Source organism: Piliocolobus tephrosceles, chromosome 3 (genome assembly GCF_002776525.5).
Source record: "Piliocolobus tephrosceles isolate RC106 chromosome 3, ASM277652v3, whole genome shotgun sequence".
Taxonomy (NCBI): Eukaryota; Metazoa; Chordata; class Mammalia; order Primates; family Cercopithecidae; genus Piliocolobus; species Piliocolobus tephrosceles.
Window position 1 is genome coordinate 143,596,375 of NC_045436.1, and position 19,678 is coordinate 143,616,052.

General features: G+C 35.3%; 1 protein-coding gene across 3 annotated transcripts in view; it reads left to right on the forward strand.

Annotated features, from left to right (window-relative positions):
• The window catches only part of ATP8A1 (ATPase phospholipid transporting 8A1), a 268,024-nt gene that overhangs the window by 73,775 nt on the left and 174,571 nt on the right, over positions 1–19,678 (forward strand). For all 3 annotated transcript variants that reach the window (XM_023224492.2, XM_023224493.2, XM_023224494.2), the window contains 7 exons: positions 3,170–3,239; positions 4,693–4,820; positions 9,460–9,571; positions 10,919–11,084; positions 12,856–12,983; positions 15,250–15,327; positions 16,257–16,345. In XM_023224492.2, coding sequence (XP_023080260.1) covers positions 3,170–3,239; positions 4,693–4,820; positions 9,460–9,571; positions 10,919–11,084; positions 12,856–12,983; positions 15,250–15,327; positions 16,257–16,345 — 771 coding nt within the window. The remainder of the gene's footprint in view (positions 1–3,169; positions 3,240–4,692; positions 4,821–9,459; positions 9,572–10,918; positions 11,085–12,855; positions 12,984–15,249; positions 15,328–16,256; positions 16,346–19,678) is intronic.

A 19,678-nucleotide genomic window follows, 5' to 3' on the forward strand; every position in this document is an offset into this window, starting at 1 on the left:
CTTCTGACTTCCTAAGGCCTGTGTCTTTGCAGCTTGGCATTAAGGTTAATAAGATATTTAATTCAATTAACTTTGAAAATATTTTGGAGTCAGAACGTTTTTAATAGTTGTTTTTTTTTAAGTGGGGCGGGAACTAGTATACTTTTTTTTCAAAACCCTATCACAGCCCTAAAAAATAATTTTCATCATTATTTCCTTCCTTTTTTGGTAATGACTAAGTCAGGGTTGGAATACTGTGGACATACAGTAGATGGCATGAGGTTGAGAAATTTGAGAAAGAAAAATCTAGAATATAATGTAGTTCTCTATAAAATATGCTTTAATTTTATAAGCTTATGAGTAAACTTTTAAAAATTAAGTTTTTACACTAAAAATTTTAATTGGGCTTGAAAGCAAATAAATAACCCTCAAATACTAAATGTTTTCTTATGCTTCAGACCTGATCAAAATAAGTTTTGAAAAAAATGGCATTAAATGTTCTTATTAACATGTATTATTTTCTATAATAATTTCGAACTTTCTGTCTCTCTTGTCCATTTGTTTGTTTGTTTTTTTCTCTGTTCATTTTTTTTTTTTTGCCATTTTACTTATTTTATACTGGGACATGTAGGTGGCAGTGGGGGAGATAGTGAAAGTGACCAATGGGGAACATCTCCCAGCAGATCTCATCAGTCTGTCCTCAAGGTTAGAACCACTGAGTCGTATAGGATGCGTGTATGTGGGTCCTCACCGTAAACCAGAGAACAGTTGCACCCAAATGTGGTTGAGTTCTGTGTCTCTTCCTTTAAAACACAAACTTTTTATACTGCTTGGTGATGGACATTTCACAGATGTTTTAAAGGTATTTTGGAATACTATGTTGAGTGATGCTTGTCCTTCAGCTGGGCAGATTGAACTCCTGTTATCAATAGGAGTCTAAGAGGCATGACAATGAAGGTAGATTTTAATTTCCTATGTACCATTAATATATATTCATATTTAATAACATGCCTAAGTACTAAGGCTGAATTTATTATCTCTCCAGAATATTATTTTGAACAATGTTAAGCTTTTCATGAAACAGTCATTGAAAATTGATTAGATTATAAATATGTCTTATTCTTGTATTTTAAATTTTTCTGTAAGTTCTGTAAAATCCTTCCAGCGATTGTGACTATAATTTGGGCTCATAGGGTTTATAGAGGACCCCCTGCACAAAACTGGATGTTGCACATTTTGTACCGCATGCTTTGCGATCAACTTTTATCCCACTTGTATCTAGTGAAAAAGTGCACGTTCCTGTGATCAATTTCAGCTGTCTACTAGTGTCTGTATTGTGATATGCATCTTGTTTCATTTTTCACTTACTAATCAGAAAGCCTGCTTTGCCTCTCTTGACTAGTTTGTGTTTTAGATATCATCATAATTTGCTGAAATATTTATGATCTAGCATGATTCCTTATCTGAGACTTCTTGCTGCCTTTTCACAGCACTATTAAGAATTGCTTCAGTAACTGCTGTCTTAAGTGATTGTTGAGAATGTTCTCAATTTCGATGCATATTTTATTAGCCCAGCTTCAAACAGAACTTAGTTATTTGAAATTCCTAACTTCCTAGCCATTTAAAGACCTACCTAGATAAGTTACTTTATGGACAAAAAAAAGTAGAATTAGAATGTTATTCTAATTGTCAGAATATGGAATCAACATTGTCATTTAGTATTTTCTTTGTCATCATGCTTCTATATTATCAGAAGATATGTTTTATAAATTCATAAACTATGTTTCAAATGTATACATAAGTAAATTACAAATTTGGAGCAATTTCCAGAGCCAAATTGCTATTGTGACAGTGATTTAAAAACTAAAATTTTGAATAAGTGATAGAGTGAAAATATAAATATTGAAGGACTTAATTTTCAGAAAAAGTAGCAGCTTTTATGAAAGAAAGCTCATAGAGTAAAGTGAAGAACTTGCAGAGCTACTTTAAAATGAATCAGTAAAATATTTTTGATTAATGTCTGTGTGTTTAAGCAATTTTCACAAATCTTCGGGCCAAAGAATTAAGCTACATGCCCATTTCTGAAACTTGGAATAGTCTGTTTTGCACATGTACAGGTTGGAAGTTGATTAGAAAATTCCAGGTGTTTGTAATTTGTAAATTTTTTCTTTCTAGCTGAGTACACATGCTTATAAGAGATTACATTTATAATACTTATGTGATATTAGTAAATTAGGCCTGTTATATAACCAGGCATTAATGAGATTAACTTTAGAATGCTTTTCTTTAGAATTGAGGATCAGACTGTACAGTTGGGCTACAAACTCACATGTCTGTAGTTGCTGGGCAGGTCAAATCAGCATGTGAAAAGGAAAGATAAGACAGTCTGGGCTGTGGTGGTATGATAAAACTGGAAACATGGACCCCTAATGCCAACCACCACACACCAGATTTTACTAAGACACACTGGTAGGGAACCCATGAAGTATATCTTCTAGGTTCAGGTCAAGGAGCAATATGGCCTAGCTGACTGATTTTAGTTTTAGTTTTTACCGCTGTGAGAATCTCTTAAGGAACTTTAATAGGAGAGCAGGAGTGGAAAACAGAGGGAGAAAGCTATATATCCACTTTCATTGTAAAATTTGTTCATACTACTTTTTTTTTAAATAACCTTAACATTTAAATATTATGGTTTATATGATCCTATTCATCATAGCTAAAGGGTAGTAAACGCAGGTTTGTAGAACTAGCAATCTGGAATTTTCTCATCAACCACTTTCTTAACCAATTTACATGTGTGCCATGAGCATGAAATCTCATGTGGTGTTTTTGAGCTAAAGATAAATCCAGACACAAAACTGCTTTACATTTCAGATACAGTCTGTGTTGTGTCTATGTGGATGAACAATTTAAATATGTGCAAATCTATTCATTTGCATTATCTTGAAGACCATTACTGATTGTTGTCAGGAAATTGCTTTTGGTCCTGGCTGAAAAGCTAATCCATGAGTTGTCGTGCATGGGTTCTGCCTCACAGCATCTTGCTGTTAGAATGAAAATCTTCAAGAAGCTAGGTAACTATTACTTTGTCTAGAATGAAAGGCTTCAGTGAGTCTAAGCATTTAAATAAATTGTTGTTATGCTTTTCTTCCCCGACTAAATCTTTGTGCTTCTCAACTCCAAACTACAGTGAGCCCCAAGCCATGTGCTACATTGAAACATCCAACTTAGATGGTGAAACAAACTTGAAAATTAGGCAGGTAAGATCTAATACAAGTATATAGAATCACTGCTCTTTTATTACATGGAATTAAGGCTTCTTTCTTTGTGTTATTGTCTTGAAGTAATCTGTCCTATTGCAAATATGTTCCCATGGAACCACAACGAAGATGTTTTATAAACTGATATTGTTAAGTATTATGGAAGACTCCTATGTATTTGTCTGGGTAAATGTGGTCTGTCTTATAGATACTATTTGTAATATTTTTAATTATGTAATAGCTAACACTCAGATAATAGTAGTTCTAAGGCTTTGATATGTTTTAACTTTTTCCTATTCACCTGGTTCAAATTATAATTTGACTTCGCCATGTTAAAAAGCTGTACAAGGCTGGGCACAGTGGCTCACATATGTAATCATAGTTTGGGAGGCCGAGGCAGGCAGATCACGAGGTCAGGAGTTTGAGACCAGCCTGACCAAAATGGTGAAACCCTGTCTCTAATAAAAATACAAAAAGTAGCCAGACATGGTGGCACACACCTGTAATCCCAGCTACTCAGGAGGCTGAGCCAGGAGAATTGCTTGAACCCGAGAGGCAGAGGTTGTAGTGAGCCAAGATCATGCCACTGCACTCCAGCCTGGGCAACAAAGTGAGACTCCGTCTCAAAAAAAAAAAAAAAAAAAGAACATAAAAAGGTGTACAAGAAGCTCCCATAACACAAGTTTACCTACATAAGCTCCATTGTATACCCCGAACCTAAAATAAAAGTTTTTTAAAAAGTCATACTTTCTATTGCCGTTCAAAAACTCATCTTGGGGAATAGTTAACATTTCTATATTTACTTTTCATATCATCTCAAACAAAAACAACTGTGAAGTTTTTAAAGTTTTAAGAGGGACTCTAAAAATGTATGCCCTTGGTTTCTAGATGAAAGATGAAAATGACATTTGGGAGGGTCGGGATGTGTTGGAACTAGATCATCACAGAGGGCCTGGACCCAGACTGCCACTGTGTGAGGGCCCTGCTCAGTGGCAGCTGCTTCTGGTGGGCCAGAGGGAAACCCTGTTTTGGAGTTTCCTTTCTCAGTGGAATAAAAAGAAACAAAGCTATGTTCTTTGAACACAAATTCCATCTATTTTTCATCTTTTTTAGTTTCTGAAGACAGACTGTATAGTGCTAAATATAACTTTTATTTTCAGAAACAAATGGTGCTTTGGGGACTCACTTCAAATTATCTTTGGAGACTAGCTTATAGTCTCTTAAACATATTTAAGAACTCTCATAAAGGTGCCCTATTCTTGTGCTTAAAACCTGTGCTCAAATCAGGGAGGAAGGTATCTCTTAATTATGATTTGACAGAGTAAGGGAGAATTGCTTATAAAAATAATGAGATCCCTTAGATCTCAAGACTTGGATGAATTCAAAATCCCTCCTCTTTGCCCAGATACAACCTATTTAATATACTTTTTACTTATTTAAAAATTCCAAACAGGGCTTACCAGCAACATCAGATATCAAAGACATTGACAGTTTGATGAGGATTTCTGGCAGAATAGAGTGTGAAAGCCCAAACAGACATCTCTACGATTTTGTTGGAAACATAAGGCTTGATGGACATGGGTATGTAAAATCAGTCTTCTTAAAAACACAGAATCCATTGTGTCATAGTGTATTGCTGTGTCATCCAAGTCTGGATACATATTATTCTCTTGTGTGCTAAGTTTGAGTACTCAAAACCCTTTTTAAAGCATTTCTATTCTACCCTGAGTCTTTCTGTGAAGATGTTGAATCTTATCCATTCATGTAGTGTAGCTGATGACTTCCCAGAGTTCCTGCCAATCTGGCAGGAGGATATTTTCAGAGATATTTCAAGCTTCTGGGACATTGTTTCGTGGGTAAACAATGGGAGTAAGAATTACCTGTGGCTTATTCTTTGGCCAAAATACTCATGTTATAGGCTTAACTATTCCATCTGCATGGCCTGGGTCCTTTCCTGTGACCTTGAGATGCTTCGAGGAGCTCAGACTCTACCTTCAAAGGGTCTGTTGTACTGGATAATTTATTGTCTCCTCCATGAAATTTCAAATGCTCTTTCTAGCCTGTGTTATTAATTATAGTCATCTGATCTCTTTTTGTTACCTGCTTCCTGCCTCTCTTGTTTCTTCTCTTCTACCCCTTTCCTCATTCATTCAACCAGTACATATTAAACACCTAGTCAGCCAAGCCAGTTACAGGTGTTAAGGGGGCAACAGTGAACAAAGCAAATAAATATTCCTGGCCTTAAGCCTTAGTCTGTTCAGGCTGTTGTAACAAAATATCTTAGACTGGGTAATTTATGAATGACAGTAATTTATTGCTCACAGTTCTGGAAACTGGGAAGTCCAAAATCAAGGTACTCTTAGAAGATTCAGTGTCTGCTGGGGGCCTGTTTCTCATTGGTGTCACCCAGTATGTGTCTTCACATGGCGGAGGCCCTCAGACCTCTTTTATAAGGGCATGAATTCCATTCCCAAAGGCCCCATCTTCTGATACCACCACTTTGGGAATTCGGTTTCAACATATGAATTTTGAGGAGACACAAGCATTCATTCAGACCATAGCACCTTGTGAGCTTACTTTCTTGCAGTAAGGTAATGGCAAACATACAAACAATAAGATGAGAAATAAGAAAATTTTATACTATGTTAGAAAGTGATAAATACTTTGGGAAAAAAATTAGCACAGCGTAAGGAAGATTGGGTGTCTTTGGAAGGGAAGAACTTTTTGTCAGGGTGGTCACAGTTAGCCTAATTGAAAAGGTAACGTTTGAGCAGTGATGAGTGGGAAGTGAGGAAGTTTGCCTTTTGACTATCTGGAGGGAGATGATTCCAGATGGAAGGAGTAGTCAGTGTAAATTATTAGTTCTATCGTTACATGACCTTCAAGTGGAAAAGTGCCTGGAATAATTGTGGGATATTAGGGCGGTGTGGTTGCAGTGCTGTGATCCATAAAGAGAGTAATAGAAGAAGGGCCTAAAGAAAATAGAGGGCCAGATCCTATGGGCTTTGTAGGCCATTGTGACAATGTTACTCTGAGTGAAATGGGAATTCGTTGGAGGATTTTGAGGAAGAGAGATCAGCAGTTCAGTTTTGGAATTTATAAGTTTGTCTGGTCCAAACAGAGATGTCCAGGAGGCTGTTGAATATATATCTGAAGTTTGGGACAGAAGTCTGGGTTCATGAGATATATTTGGAAGTAGGTGGCATAGATATTTAAAGCTACGAGGATGGAAGAAATGACTGAGAATGAAAAAGTATAGACAGAAAACCAAAGAGACCTAAGAACTATCCTAAGACTCTCCAACGTTATGTTGGGAAAAGCAAGGGCACTAGTGAAAGAGATGGAGACCAAGTTTATAGGATGGTAGTGGAGAGTGAAGAAACCGTACCAAGGCAGAGGGACCAAAACTGAGTCTGATATTGCTGATGGTCAAGTACAATGAGACTGACCACTAACATAATTACATTTAGAAAGTGGAGATCATGAAACTGATTAGAACAGGTGTCTGGTGATAGTAAGTTTGAGAAAATGGAAGAAGAGGAGTTGAAAATAGCAAATATAGACTTCTTTTTCAATGAGTTTTGTTGCAAAGAGAGCAAAGAAATGAGGCAGAAAAGGTGAAGTCTTTCGTGCTTCCCTTCTCCCCTCTTTTCTCCTCCATTCCCTTCTTTCCCTACTTCCTCTACTTTATGGTATACCTTATCTCCCAGGCATTTGTAGTGGCTAAATATTGGCTAAATATGCTAGTTCAACTCACCAGCCTGAGGGAATGTTTTTGGTGTTTTCATTATTTTGTAATTGCATGATTAGAGTGTTTGAATTCTAAAGGACATTTGAAGTATACCCTGAACTGTCATCTTCATTCAGATCCTCCAAAAGCTTTCCTGTAATCCTTGAAGTAATTACATGTTGTTTTAAAATTTGCACAGAGTGATCGTTCCGTGAACATATGGTGAAAGACTAATGATAGATTTGGCCATTTATGCCAGTATTGTTTCTACAGTCTGACATTCTTAACTGGCCAGCTTCCATGTCTTAACAGTTTTCTGTCAAACTGATGCTGAGCAAATCTATGCCATGAAGGAGAAACTTTGTATGATGGTGCCAAGATTCAGGGTACAAAGAGAATTTATATAATATGCTGTATTTCATATGAAAGGTAGAAACAGATTTTCAAGACCTTTGTATCTGTAGCACATTTGGGGTTTACAGTGATTACCCAAAGCTCTTGGAGACCCTTTGGAATGAGTATACTTTGTTTCCTTTAAGGATGAGGGTCATAGTGTAATGCCAGAAGCCTTGGAACACCAGCTGTGATGAAAACTAACTAATTCTTCTTGAGTCCTTGTAATTGAAAAGTGGTATGTTTTGCTTTTGAAGAGTTTGTATCTAATTCCAGTCAATCCACACCACCAATGCTGAGGTGACAGTTGCCATATTATACCCCATTGGCTGGGTAAGGAACAATTGTCTCATTTGTGTCCCAGAGCATAGTCCAGCTTCCCAAGAAGTTATTGGAAACCCACTTTAGGCCCAAGGCCCCTTTCAACTCTGAAATGCACCCCTACTCTTGAGATATACACTGAAGGGGTTTCCTTCCAGATATGTCCTAAAGGCATGCTATTGTACATAAAAAAATGAGAGTTGCAGTTGCTTTGTTCTTTCTCTAAATTGGAATATAGTATTTCCTAAGGATTCATTCAAGTACTGTTGTTACCTACCCATCTGGATTGATTTAACTGTGTCAGTAGAATTTGTGTAGGTCCTGAATATCCGAGGCCCAAGCTGCTACTAGCCTTCCAAGCCTACTGGGCCAGAGCAGCTCACCAGAAATGAAGACATCAGCCTCGCTTTGCCTCCACTTACAGAGAAGTTCTGTGTTGTCTGTAGACTTTTCTTGTGGAATTGTTTCCTTCTTTTTCCAGAATTTTTAAATATATTCTCTTTATATTTGACCTTTTTTCTCTTATTAAAATGAAGACTTGGTAATAGTAATCCATGACCCATTAAAATTTATGTATTACATTTTCCTCAAGAACTCCAGTATATCTGTGGTGACTTTGTTCCTTCTTATGTCCCTGTGTGAGTTATATCACCCAGTAACCTACCATAGGGGGTAGCCTTGTGAAAAATCCACAAAAATACCACCTTGGACCTTATTCATGAAAAATGTGGTTTAAATGATTGGGAATGAACAGCTCCAAAATGCTTACTGTTCTTTAAAATTTATTCACAATTCTTGGGGAACCAATCTTCAAATACTATAAAAATGAATGTTCTAGAGGTTTTAAGTACAGGGACTTGTCTGTAGGGGGTCAGGGCTGGCAATGCAAATAAGTGGTGAGAGCTGTGTACTTATCTTAGGAATTTTTTTGGCCCTTTATTATGCACAAAGCTGTTTTTAATTCGGGTGGGATGTGGGGGGCGGGTGGGGAGAGAGAGAGAGAGAGAGTGTGTGTGTGTGTGTGTGTCTGTGTGGTGCGGCTGAGGTGGGCAGACAAATTCCTTAGCCCCATCACTTCCTAACACTTTTAGAAACCTAAATGGACTTACTAATTTAGGAAAAGTTATAAATAGGTGTGTAAATTAGCCTCTGAATTCCAAAACATTACCTGCTGTTTTGGTTAATGTATTAGTTTGCTCCAGCTGCATAACAAAACACCATAGACTTGGTGGCTTTAATGATGGAAATTTATTTTTCTCACTTTTCCGAAGGCTAAACATCTGAGATCAGAGTACCTGCATGATTGGGTTCTGGTGAGGGTCGTCTTCCTGGCTGGCAAAAGGCCCCTTCTTGCTGTGTCCTCACAAGGACAAAAGCAAACTCCTCGAGTGTCTTTTTATGAGGGCATTAATCTCTTCATGAGGACCCAACCCTCATGACCTCTTCTATATCACATTACCTTCTGAAGGGTCATTTCCAGATACCATTATATTAGGGGTAAGAACTTCAACATGTGAATAGTGGAGGGACACAGTATAGTCCATAGCAGATAGCGAAGTTACAGAAAATGACTGGCTTGGTGTTAAGGAAAAACAGCTTAAATACTTGTGTTGTTGCTGTTTAAGAAAATTATTTGTATTGGAGGGAAATTACTTTCTAAAAATTAAATATGAGAAGGGTTATTTTAATAATGGGAACATTTGTAACTATGTGGTGACTAGAGTGCTTAAGCATTTTAGAAAATACTGTTTCTAATGTCAACATAATCCATCCTAGCACTGTTCCACTGGGAGCAGATCAGATTCTTCTTCGAGGAGCTCAGTTGAGAAATACACAGTGGGTTCATGGAATAGTTGTCTACACTGGACATGACACCAAGCTGATGCAGGTGGGATTTATCTCTTTGAAACCTTTTGAACCTAAGGCTTTTGTGAGTGTGTGATTTGTAGATCTCAGTGCAGTGGTCCCAAACATAGGAGACCATCTGTCACAGATTCCTGATCCAACCCTATACGTTCAGAATCTGGTACTCCTGTGAGTGGGACCTTGAAATTACCTCCCTATAAGAATAGCTCACTGCACACAGGAATACTGGAAAGTTCACCAGAGATTATGCATGAACTCTCAAGAATTTTGTGTATGGGTCTACGGCAGCATTTACTAACTATTATAGTGATTATTACAGGTTGTTTATGTCAGGATAAGTGATCTGCATTAAAATATGTGTCTTGTAATTTTAATGTAATAGTCATATTTTTAAATTTCTATCTTTTTATAAAATTTTTTAGAAATTTGAATCAAATGACCATTTTTCATAGCATTTATACGCAAGGCTGTTTTTGCCATCAGCTTTAATTCTTGCATTGATCTTCACACCTGCCTACAGTTGCTCCGTCTCTATGTTATACCATCAATATTAAATAGTTAGATGGGTGTGGAAAACAGTTTTAAGAAACTAAATGAAAATCTGCTCTCAGAGCTAATGCCTTTGTACCTTGTACAGGCATGAAGGTATTATCAATAGGCAAGCAAGATTGCTCTTAGTGATTCCGCCCCTAGCCATTTTATAAATTCTATAAATCTTCATTTTATATTGATTATGACATTTAATTTTCTGTCCGGTGGATTTTTTGGTTAGCACAGGTCTACATAACCATTTGAATCATCAAATACAACTGAGGAAACTTGCCTCTGTTATTATTTATAGCCAGGACTACTTAAATTGCTGCTGCATTCAGTAAAACAATTGCTAAATGCCATCAGAAATTTGAAAGCCGGAGATACTTTAAATGTTGCCTTCATATGTTTAAATTTCCAGGTGCCTGTTTGGGGGTGGGGGCCTGGGCTGCCTTGTCTGCCTCTCTTCCTGAATGGAAACACTAACTAAATGTTTCTAGACTACCCTCTTTGCTTACATAGTCAAGTAATGCATTATTCATCCTACCTGCCACAATGCAAAAGCTGTTTTTGCAAAAGGAATGTAATTTCCTTCTCCTCCTCTTTCTTATAGTTTACTTCCTACAAAAAGGCCTGGGTGGTGTAGTGGCCTTGAAAAAAAAGAGGTGGTTAAGCATTGGCACCTTATTACATTTGTCATGGATTTCGCATAATTTTCAAGTATCCACCCACAACTAGATACCGAGTTGTGACTTTGTCATCCTCAACAGAATACTAAATATACATTGCTAAATCATTGATGTACATTTTTTATTACTCATCTTGTTTCTTTTTACAGAATTCAACAAGTCCACCACTTAAGCTCTCAAATGTGGAACGGATTACAAATGTACAAATTTTGATTTTATTTTGTATCTTAATTGCCATGTCTCTTGTCTGTTCTGTGGGCTCAGCCATTTGGAATCGAAGGCATTCTGGAAAAGACTGGTATCTCAATCTAAACTGTAAGCAATCAAGTGCTTACTGCACTTTTTTAGATTAAAACATGTATTTGTTTCACAATTGATCTTGATTTACTTTATGGAATTTCCTATTGTTTCTAAAAAGAAGACCTTGTTGCCAAGATAGGTGGACGTTTGATCTTTGTTTTTCAATGAGATTTCTAACAAGTGTAAGTAAAATTTGGGAATCCTAAAATTTCAGAATCCTTAAAAACATAATGAGAACTCTATAGTGGTATGTAATGTTCACTGAGTATAGTCTCATTTATGATATACATCAATGAAAACTGTTCCTTAAAAATATTTTTAACATAGATGGTTAAGTGTATGGTAAAGAAAATAGATTGACCATGTGTGGATATAATAAAACATAATATATTTAAATATATAGTATATATTTATAAATATATAAAATAGTTTAAATATATTTAAATATAATATAAATATTTAAATTTTTAAAATATAAATAAAAGCACCAAAAAGTTGTTTATATGGTTTAAAAATGTTTAAACCAAATGTACTTTCATTTGAACTCAGTAATGTGGTAAGTCCCATATTAAATGTTATCTTAGAGAAAGTGCTAGTAAATAGTTTGCTTTTAGAACATTTATCCTTTTATTATTGTGGTATTAATGTACAACTCCTGGATATTTCTGTGAAATGAGTTTACATTTTTATTTCATGAGTACTTAGCCAGTAAAGACTTAACTTCCAAAAGTGTGAAAGCAAATTCTAGTAAAGTCATATAGCAAAAACTGGTATTTTTAAAGTTTTTTTTATTACATTGATTTATCTTTGCTGCAGTTACAAGTCATTTTTATAGTTGCTGATTTATTATTTCAATATCAGAGCTGCTACTACCATCAGTCTGTTTCTTTGCATACTTTACAATTGTATCCGGTATAGCTGTTTTATTTTCATTATTGAGGAAGAAGAGTATAATGTACCTAGGAGAATAATTTACCTAGGACTGAATAGTACTCATATAGTTTGGATTGTTTTTGCTGCTGCTGTCTTGATTGTTTGCTCTTGAAGCATGCCTTAAGTTGGAAATACTTTTAAGAATTTATTTATTTATTTATTTGTTTGTTTGTTTTATTTTATTTTATTTTATTTTAATTTTTTTTTGAGACAGAGTCTTGCTCTGTCGCCCAGGCTGGAGTGCAGTGGCCGGATCTCAGCTCACTGCAAGCTCCGCCTCCCAGGTTCACGCCATTCTCCTGCCTCAGCCTCCCGAGTAGCTGGGGTTACAGGCGCACGCCACCTTGCCCGGCTAGTTTTTTGTATTTTTTTTTTTTAGTAGAGACGGGGTTTCACCGTGTTAGCCAGGATGGTCTCGATCTCCTGACCTCGTGATCCGCCCGTCTCGGCCTCCCAAAGTGCTGGGATTACAGGCTTGAGCCACCGCGCCCGGCCAAGAATTTATATAAAAGTGACTCTACCCAGTGGAGATTTTATATTTATAAACCCTCAGTGCTCTCTCTAATATCTCTAAACTTTTGTGTTTGGAAGAGGATTTGCAATATTTGACAGTCCTTTCACTGTCTTAGTACTTTTATGCCATTCTTACCTGGATTAACAATATATTGAACACAAATAATGCAATTCTGTCTTGAAGGATGTACTTGAGAATTAGGATAGATTATCAGCAAAGTGTTCCTCCCAAATTATCAAATAAGCTACGTAATATGGAAAACTTGTATTATGCTAATTTGGGGTCAGTGCAAATAAAATATAAAACTGTAAATGACATTCTTCCTGCCTCTCCCAACAGATGGTGGCGCTAATAATTTTGGACTGAATTTCTTGACCTTCATCATCCTTTTCAACAATCTCATTCCTATCAGCTTGTTGGTTACACTAGAAGTTGTGAAATTTACCCAGGCATACTTCATAAATTGGGTAAATATGAATTATGATTGTCATCACCCTACAAAATAATTTTGTCTTTAGGATGTTTTGATATCTCAGGAGAAAAAAGGTTTTAATTATATCTACCATTTCTTGACTACAGCATCAGATTTCTGAACCTAATTTGTTGCAAAGTTCCTCATCTCAGAATCACGCAAGTTTACATACCAGACATTGTGGGGAAAATGGGTCTCTAGTTCAGGAAACCTATTTTAGAATACATAGTGGTCATGGGAGATAGAGAACAATGAGTTTGGAGTTAAATATGTGAATTGTGATTCTAGTATTATAATTTACTAGGTGTATCAACTTTCTCAAGTCACTTCTTTTGAAACTTATTTTCTTGAACACAGACATGGGGTAATATGCCTTACCTACATCTCACAGTGGTTTTATGGACTAAGGAATCTCTTGACATAGCAAAGAGCCTCATGAATAATCAAGCACTATACAAATAATACTGTAATTGTTACTGATATCAACCAGATTATTATGTTATACCATGTTATTTTCCGCATTGTAAACAATTTTAGCTTCACTCAAATTTGTATTGATAATTTTCTTCTTGGATATTGTTAAATATTGGAAAAATGTTGGACATCTATTTTCTAAATATTTTTAAATGTGGTCTTACAGTTTTATCAAAGTTAAAATTAATGCATTTATATAAATTAAATCTGTGGGCCTAATCTGCTAGAAAATTTAATTCTTCTTTTATTTTGAGAAACTTTGTGTTATTTTTGATGTTCCTTTCTTTTTCAATCATTGCAAAGTCTTTCAATATAAACAAATTAGAATTTTTAAAAATATAACTGATAACTTTTGTAACTGCTTAGTATCTTCTTGTAGCGAATGTTCTACCTAAACTATCAATCTCTTAATTCATTGGTAAGAAGTCAGTGTCATTTAGAAATCTAAAATGAGCTGCAGGTGTGGCTCTCTTCATGCAGGAGATATATGGCTAAAAAATTGTATAATAGGATATGTACAAATATAAGTAAGACTTACTGAAGTTTCTTATAGCAATAATAGGGTAACTCATTGTGAGGATCACATAAGTAAGCTAGGTAATCACTTTATTTCCATTTTCAAAAATAATATTTTTCAAACAATTATATAATTTTAATGTTGGATTAACCCAGCAGGCTTATGCTTTCAACCACCTTTCTAATATACAGAGATTTGATAACATCTGACAGAATGCTGACTTTCCAGCCTTCTTTTACAAGGCAACTTTCTTGTGTGAAAATGAGATTATAACTGTCTTCCTTTGATTCTGGTTCTTCCCAGTGGGTCTATTATGAAAGTGCTGAATCTTGTTTCTGAATGATAGTCTTGCAAAATATCTGAACTCAGCTATCATGCCAGTTTATCCTATCTTTTCCTTTCTAATGAAACATTCCCCATCGTCTTCTGTTGTCCTTCAGTTCATATGACTTCCAGATTAATCTCTATTCTGATCACTTTCTCTTCTGAACGAAGGCCCAGTTGGTTAATATCTCTCTTAAAACATGGCACATAAAACTCAATAGCCTATTTCAGAAGTGATGTTCATCTGTTCAGAATACAGAGATGGGAGAGACGGGCTTTGAATTTTGGCCTTTTCATTTGATGTGAAAATTTGTGAACTACAGCCCTGACTTGTTAATAAAATAGCCTACTATAGAAGATATTTATTTTGTAGGATAATATAGTCAAGTCTCATGATTACTGGGCAAAAGGCAAGTACAAATAAGTACAAAAACTATACATTTTTATGTTTTGAGAAGTGCATTTTGTTTTTCCTTCTTGACCCAGAAAGCACAACCAGATAGAATCTCTTGGGTACTTTTTCCAGGGGTTTGAAGACCTAACTATTTGAGCAGTGTTTAGTTGCTGAGTTCTAGCTCACATTACTAAATACTTGCCTTGTGTCAGACACAGTAGGAAGCACTTTGTGTGGCGTCTTTTAATCCTTATGATAGTTCATTTATACAGAAAATGGTGGAATGATAGTAAACCTAGATTGCATGATTCATAGACAGGCTCTTAACTACCATACTGTTCTGCCCTTACTGTGGAATATGATAGTCTGTATTAAATACTTTCCAGAAAAATTGAATTAAATGGTATAGAGATGACAAGAAATTAGTGCTCACATATAGTTCGTCAAACAGTGACTTATTGAAGTATGAATATACCAATTGTTTTCTTTTAAAATTTCACCCAATTCCTTATTACCAGTTGTATTCAATGATTTACTTAATTTTTTTTAAAGGATCTTGACATGCACTATGAACCCACAGACACTGCTGCCATGGCTCGAACATCTAATCTGAATGAGGAACTTGGCCAGGTAAACTCAATTTATTGTTGATTATGTGTTGAATTAAAAAGTCAGATTTGGTGTGGTATCTGCCATGTATGATAACTTCAGATGAATGGGCAGCTTTTGATTTTCCACTATTCAAATAATGCATTTGTTAGAGCATGATGAACAATTCTCATTTTTAGTAAATCAATTTTTAAAAACACTGTCTAAAGCAGATTTTACTCTCAAGGTAAAACACTCCAAGAGCTTAGAGATGTCCCTTGGTATATAGTCTAGCTAGTATGCAACATATTGGCTCTTTTCAAGTTATAAACGTAGTTTTAGAATTTTTCATACCTTTCAAGCAGGAAGGGAGGAGAAGTTCATCAACGAAGCTATGTGAGTCTAGTCAATAGGAATGTTAGATTTATAATTCATACTATATTCACATATATGTATATTTGTAATCCATTTACATATTCTAGCTAAAAAAGGTTTTTCTTTTTTTGTATCATTGCCATATTCCAACTTACACTTTACAAATAGCATATAGTCCAGAATTATTCTTATTGCTTACCGATTCAGATGTTGCATGAAGTTAGTTGTGCAAGCTATTATAACTTCTACAGTTGACTGTTGCATTGAGAAATGCTGATAGATGTTTCAGTGCTCTATAAATGTTAAGTAGTGGTAGTGGCACTTTCTAGTGGAAATTCAGACCATACTGAGGCATATGTCTATATAATTTAGTTGTCTAGTATGGTGATAGTGTTTAGTATTCATATGTGAAAAGATTCATTTGTAAAATACTTTTTAAAAAGCTAAATATATTCCTTGATGAATGTGCAGAAAGTAATCCCTTAGTAATATTCATTGTGCCCCTGCAATGTTAATAAAAAGCATGAGAATTTTTTTTTCTCTATAAAAGACTGGCATATTTTGAAATATTAATGAGAAATTTTAAACTTTTTTAGGTTAAATACATATTTTCTGACAAAACTGGTACTCTAACATGCAATGTAATGCAATTTAAGAAGTGCACCATAGCGGGAGTTGCTTATGGGTGAGTTTTTCCCTTTAATTAGGATATGAAATACATGTTTAATTAGTGCTAACAGTTTGGTATATTTGGGAGTTCTTATTAGGGGAGGGTGTGGGTTTTTTCTTTTTAGTCTAAAAAGCAGCTGTTATAATTTTAGGACACATATATATTTCACATTTGTAGTTTGGCATTGTTTTCATTTGGGATGACATGAGGTGGGTGCTCTGCCCAATGGTATCTTCAGTGTTTAGTGTTGCTGAAAGTCTCTCTTGCCCTGGCAATGAGGAACAAACGTATTTCCCTTTACACTACTATAAATCAGAGTATAGCTTGGATCTGGTAAGGACAGATAATCAGATCTTGGGCAGTTTTCAAGTTAAAATAGTGACAGTTATCCTTTTTGGTACTTTTTTTTTTCTTCTATCATCTCTCCTTTTTGCAGTCATAGAGCAATCTAGAATTCTGATGATGGAAAGGAGGTAGAGACATGAAACTCTTTAATCTGGAGGATAATTAATATAATCAGAAACTTTTATCAAGCTGTTAATGTTCTTTAGAATATGCTTGTTGAGCACCCATTTAATGTATTTCTTATTTCCAGGTATGCTTACAAGCTGTTCCATAGCCTTCTCTTTAAAATATTTTGTAGTGTAATGTGAGAAAATTAATTTCTACATTTCCTAGAAAAGACATCAAAAGGTGAAACACACTCCTGGTTGGTTGACATTGGCCTGTTGTCAAACTTGCCAATTATCCTTATCTACCTACAAGTGAGACTAGTAAATATCAATCTCCTGCTCATACAAGCATGGACACTTCTAGGTTTTCTGGCTTGCACCCACTCTTCCCCACTCACTCTGAGCAGTAAGCCAGTGACAAAGAGTGTTACATTTTGAAAATGCCTTAGTTAAAATTATAAATAAGTAACTATTTCATGAAAAATCCCAAAAGTGTGTGGTTATTCCTAGATATCCTTGTTCTTTGGGTTATGAGAGCTTGACTAAAAATGACTAAACTATATGTATAAATGAGGTTAAAAAGACAGTTGATTGAGTGGCTTTTTCACACTGTAAAGACAGGCTGTTGATTTAAGAAGCATGCTTACTGTTTACTGGGCTGGATGCTGTTTTTCATCTTTATCTGAAGATGTCCTCATTTCCTTAGATGAAAGAGGCTCACCTGGCTGTTCCACCCTCCCCCCAACAAATTGCTACTGGAGCAGGACAGTTACAGCCACACTTTTTGACATCTTGTACTTATATATTCGACCCACAATCATCCCAGTAGAGAACATGAAAGTCTATTGCAATTCTAGAGTTTGTCACGTTGTCAGATTTATGGTGATTTTTTTACACCAATTATGTATTCATTTATAACTAGTATTTCCACAGTGACATCTTGAATAATTGGCATTGTTTTTTACTTTGTATGATGTTTAATTCAGTAAGCAGGTTCATCAAATTAGTAATCATTGATTGTGAAATTATCAGAACAGAAAGCTAAAATCAGGTCTAGCCTCTCTTTTCTTCTGCATTTTATCAGGTTTTCTCTTATTCTTGGAAGAGGTACTTAAACACTCCTAGGCAGTAGTTCTAAAGAGCAGTGCTCTTCTGTGTCTATTTCAATGATGTCATCATTAACAACTGTTATAGTATAGGATGGGTCTGAGCTTAGTATTGTCATTCAGATTAAATTGCCAGTGAAGTGAATTTCCTCTTGAGGAAATATTTCTTAATACTGAGATGCAGTCATAAGCCATGAGTTCTGGCATTGTCTAGAATTTACCATGTAATCCTAGAAAATTTATTTTCAGATATTTCCTACTCTTTAAGATGTGGATAGTGAGACCAAACCATTTATAAGCTCCTTTTCCAGATATGAAATCTAACATAATGTTTAGAAATAAAAAACAAAAGTTTCTGTTTGCAAATTTTAACTGCATAAACCAAAATCTGTTTCCTCTTTGGTTATGGTATCATATTTTCAAGAATACCAGAAGCCATGTAGAGTAAAGCTAGTTAAACTGCTGCCGGTGATCGTGTTTGTGTATGTGCTTTTAGGCATCCTTAACCTTGAGTTTTTATCAGTGTCCCCTCCCAAACACATCCTGGTGGGTTATTAGATTGTTAGCATTGTAGAGAGTTGTTGATGTCTGAAGGTTTTGGAGAAACCGTGACTTCTGACTTGACCACGTGTTTACAGCAGGGAACATAACACTGTTACTTAATTACAGCCAGTCTCCATGGTTAGATATGAAGGAGTGAGAGAAATTACTGTCAAGCACTTTTCCGTGCAGATTTCCTCTGGGCACTCTTGGCTTATGGGAATCTAGACAGGGGAAATCACTTGGTTTTGCTATCCCATTTTCCCCAGAGCAGCATTTAACAATTACTTGATGTGGGAACTATTATGTATGAGAACTTCTAATTACAGTGGAAGAAACCAAGGTGTTAATCCCCCCAGGAAGGTGGCAAAACCAGAGAGTAACACAAAATTTCATATCCTGACAAAAGCATTTGGAGTTACAAGTGCAGAGCTGATTTTGCCTCAATGTTGCCAAAACATCAGGTACAGCTCAGTTTCACCCCAGATATGGTTCAAGTGAGTTCTGTTGTGTCTTATCAGTTAGAAAAATAAGGCTTGAAGTTTTCTGATAGTATAATTCCTAGCTAGTTCTGTGTATTCCATACATTTGTAAGAAAATTATGATTAACACTTAAAACAGTACATCAGAATTTAATTTTAATAAATTTTCTTTCATTTCCCTGAACCTTTGCCCCAAATTGGATTCATGATGGGCAATAAAATAAAAAAGATTTGTACATAGTTGCCAATGATGATTATCTTGTAGAAATCAACTTTTAGTTAGGAATGCACTGTGTGCTTAAAATTATTAGATTATTTCATTAGATCTTTTAATGGGACAATTACAGTAAAATGTAAGTGAATTGTGATATCATTTGTAAATTTAATTTATGATAAACTAGATATTTTACTGTAAATATTAGTTATTAAAGTATCATTTCAGCTAATTGCTTCCTATAGGGAATAAGTCAGTTTTATAATAATTACTTGAATACCCGGAATAGGTAAGCAGTTTCTCTGTTCAGTGGCTACAAATCTCAATAGAGTAAAGATTCTGGGATACAGCCCTAAGTGCCATCTTTGTAAAAAAAAATTTAGACCTTACTTTTAGAATAAGTTGGATGAGGCTTAACAATGTACACTCTCTAAAAAGAAATTCTGTTAAGCAAGCTGAATAATGCTTTGTGTGTGTGGACAAGGCATTTAATTCATATTAACATCATTTGCATTTTCCCTTTAAATGAAAAATAAGTTTTTAAAAGCAATCTT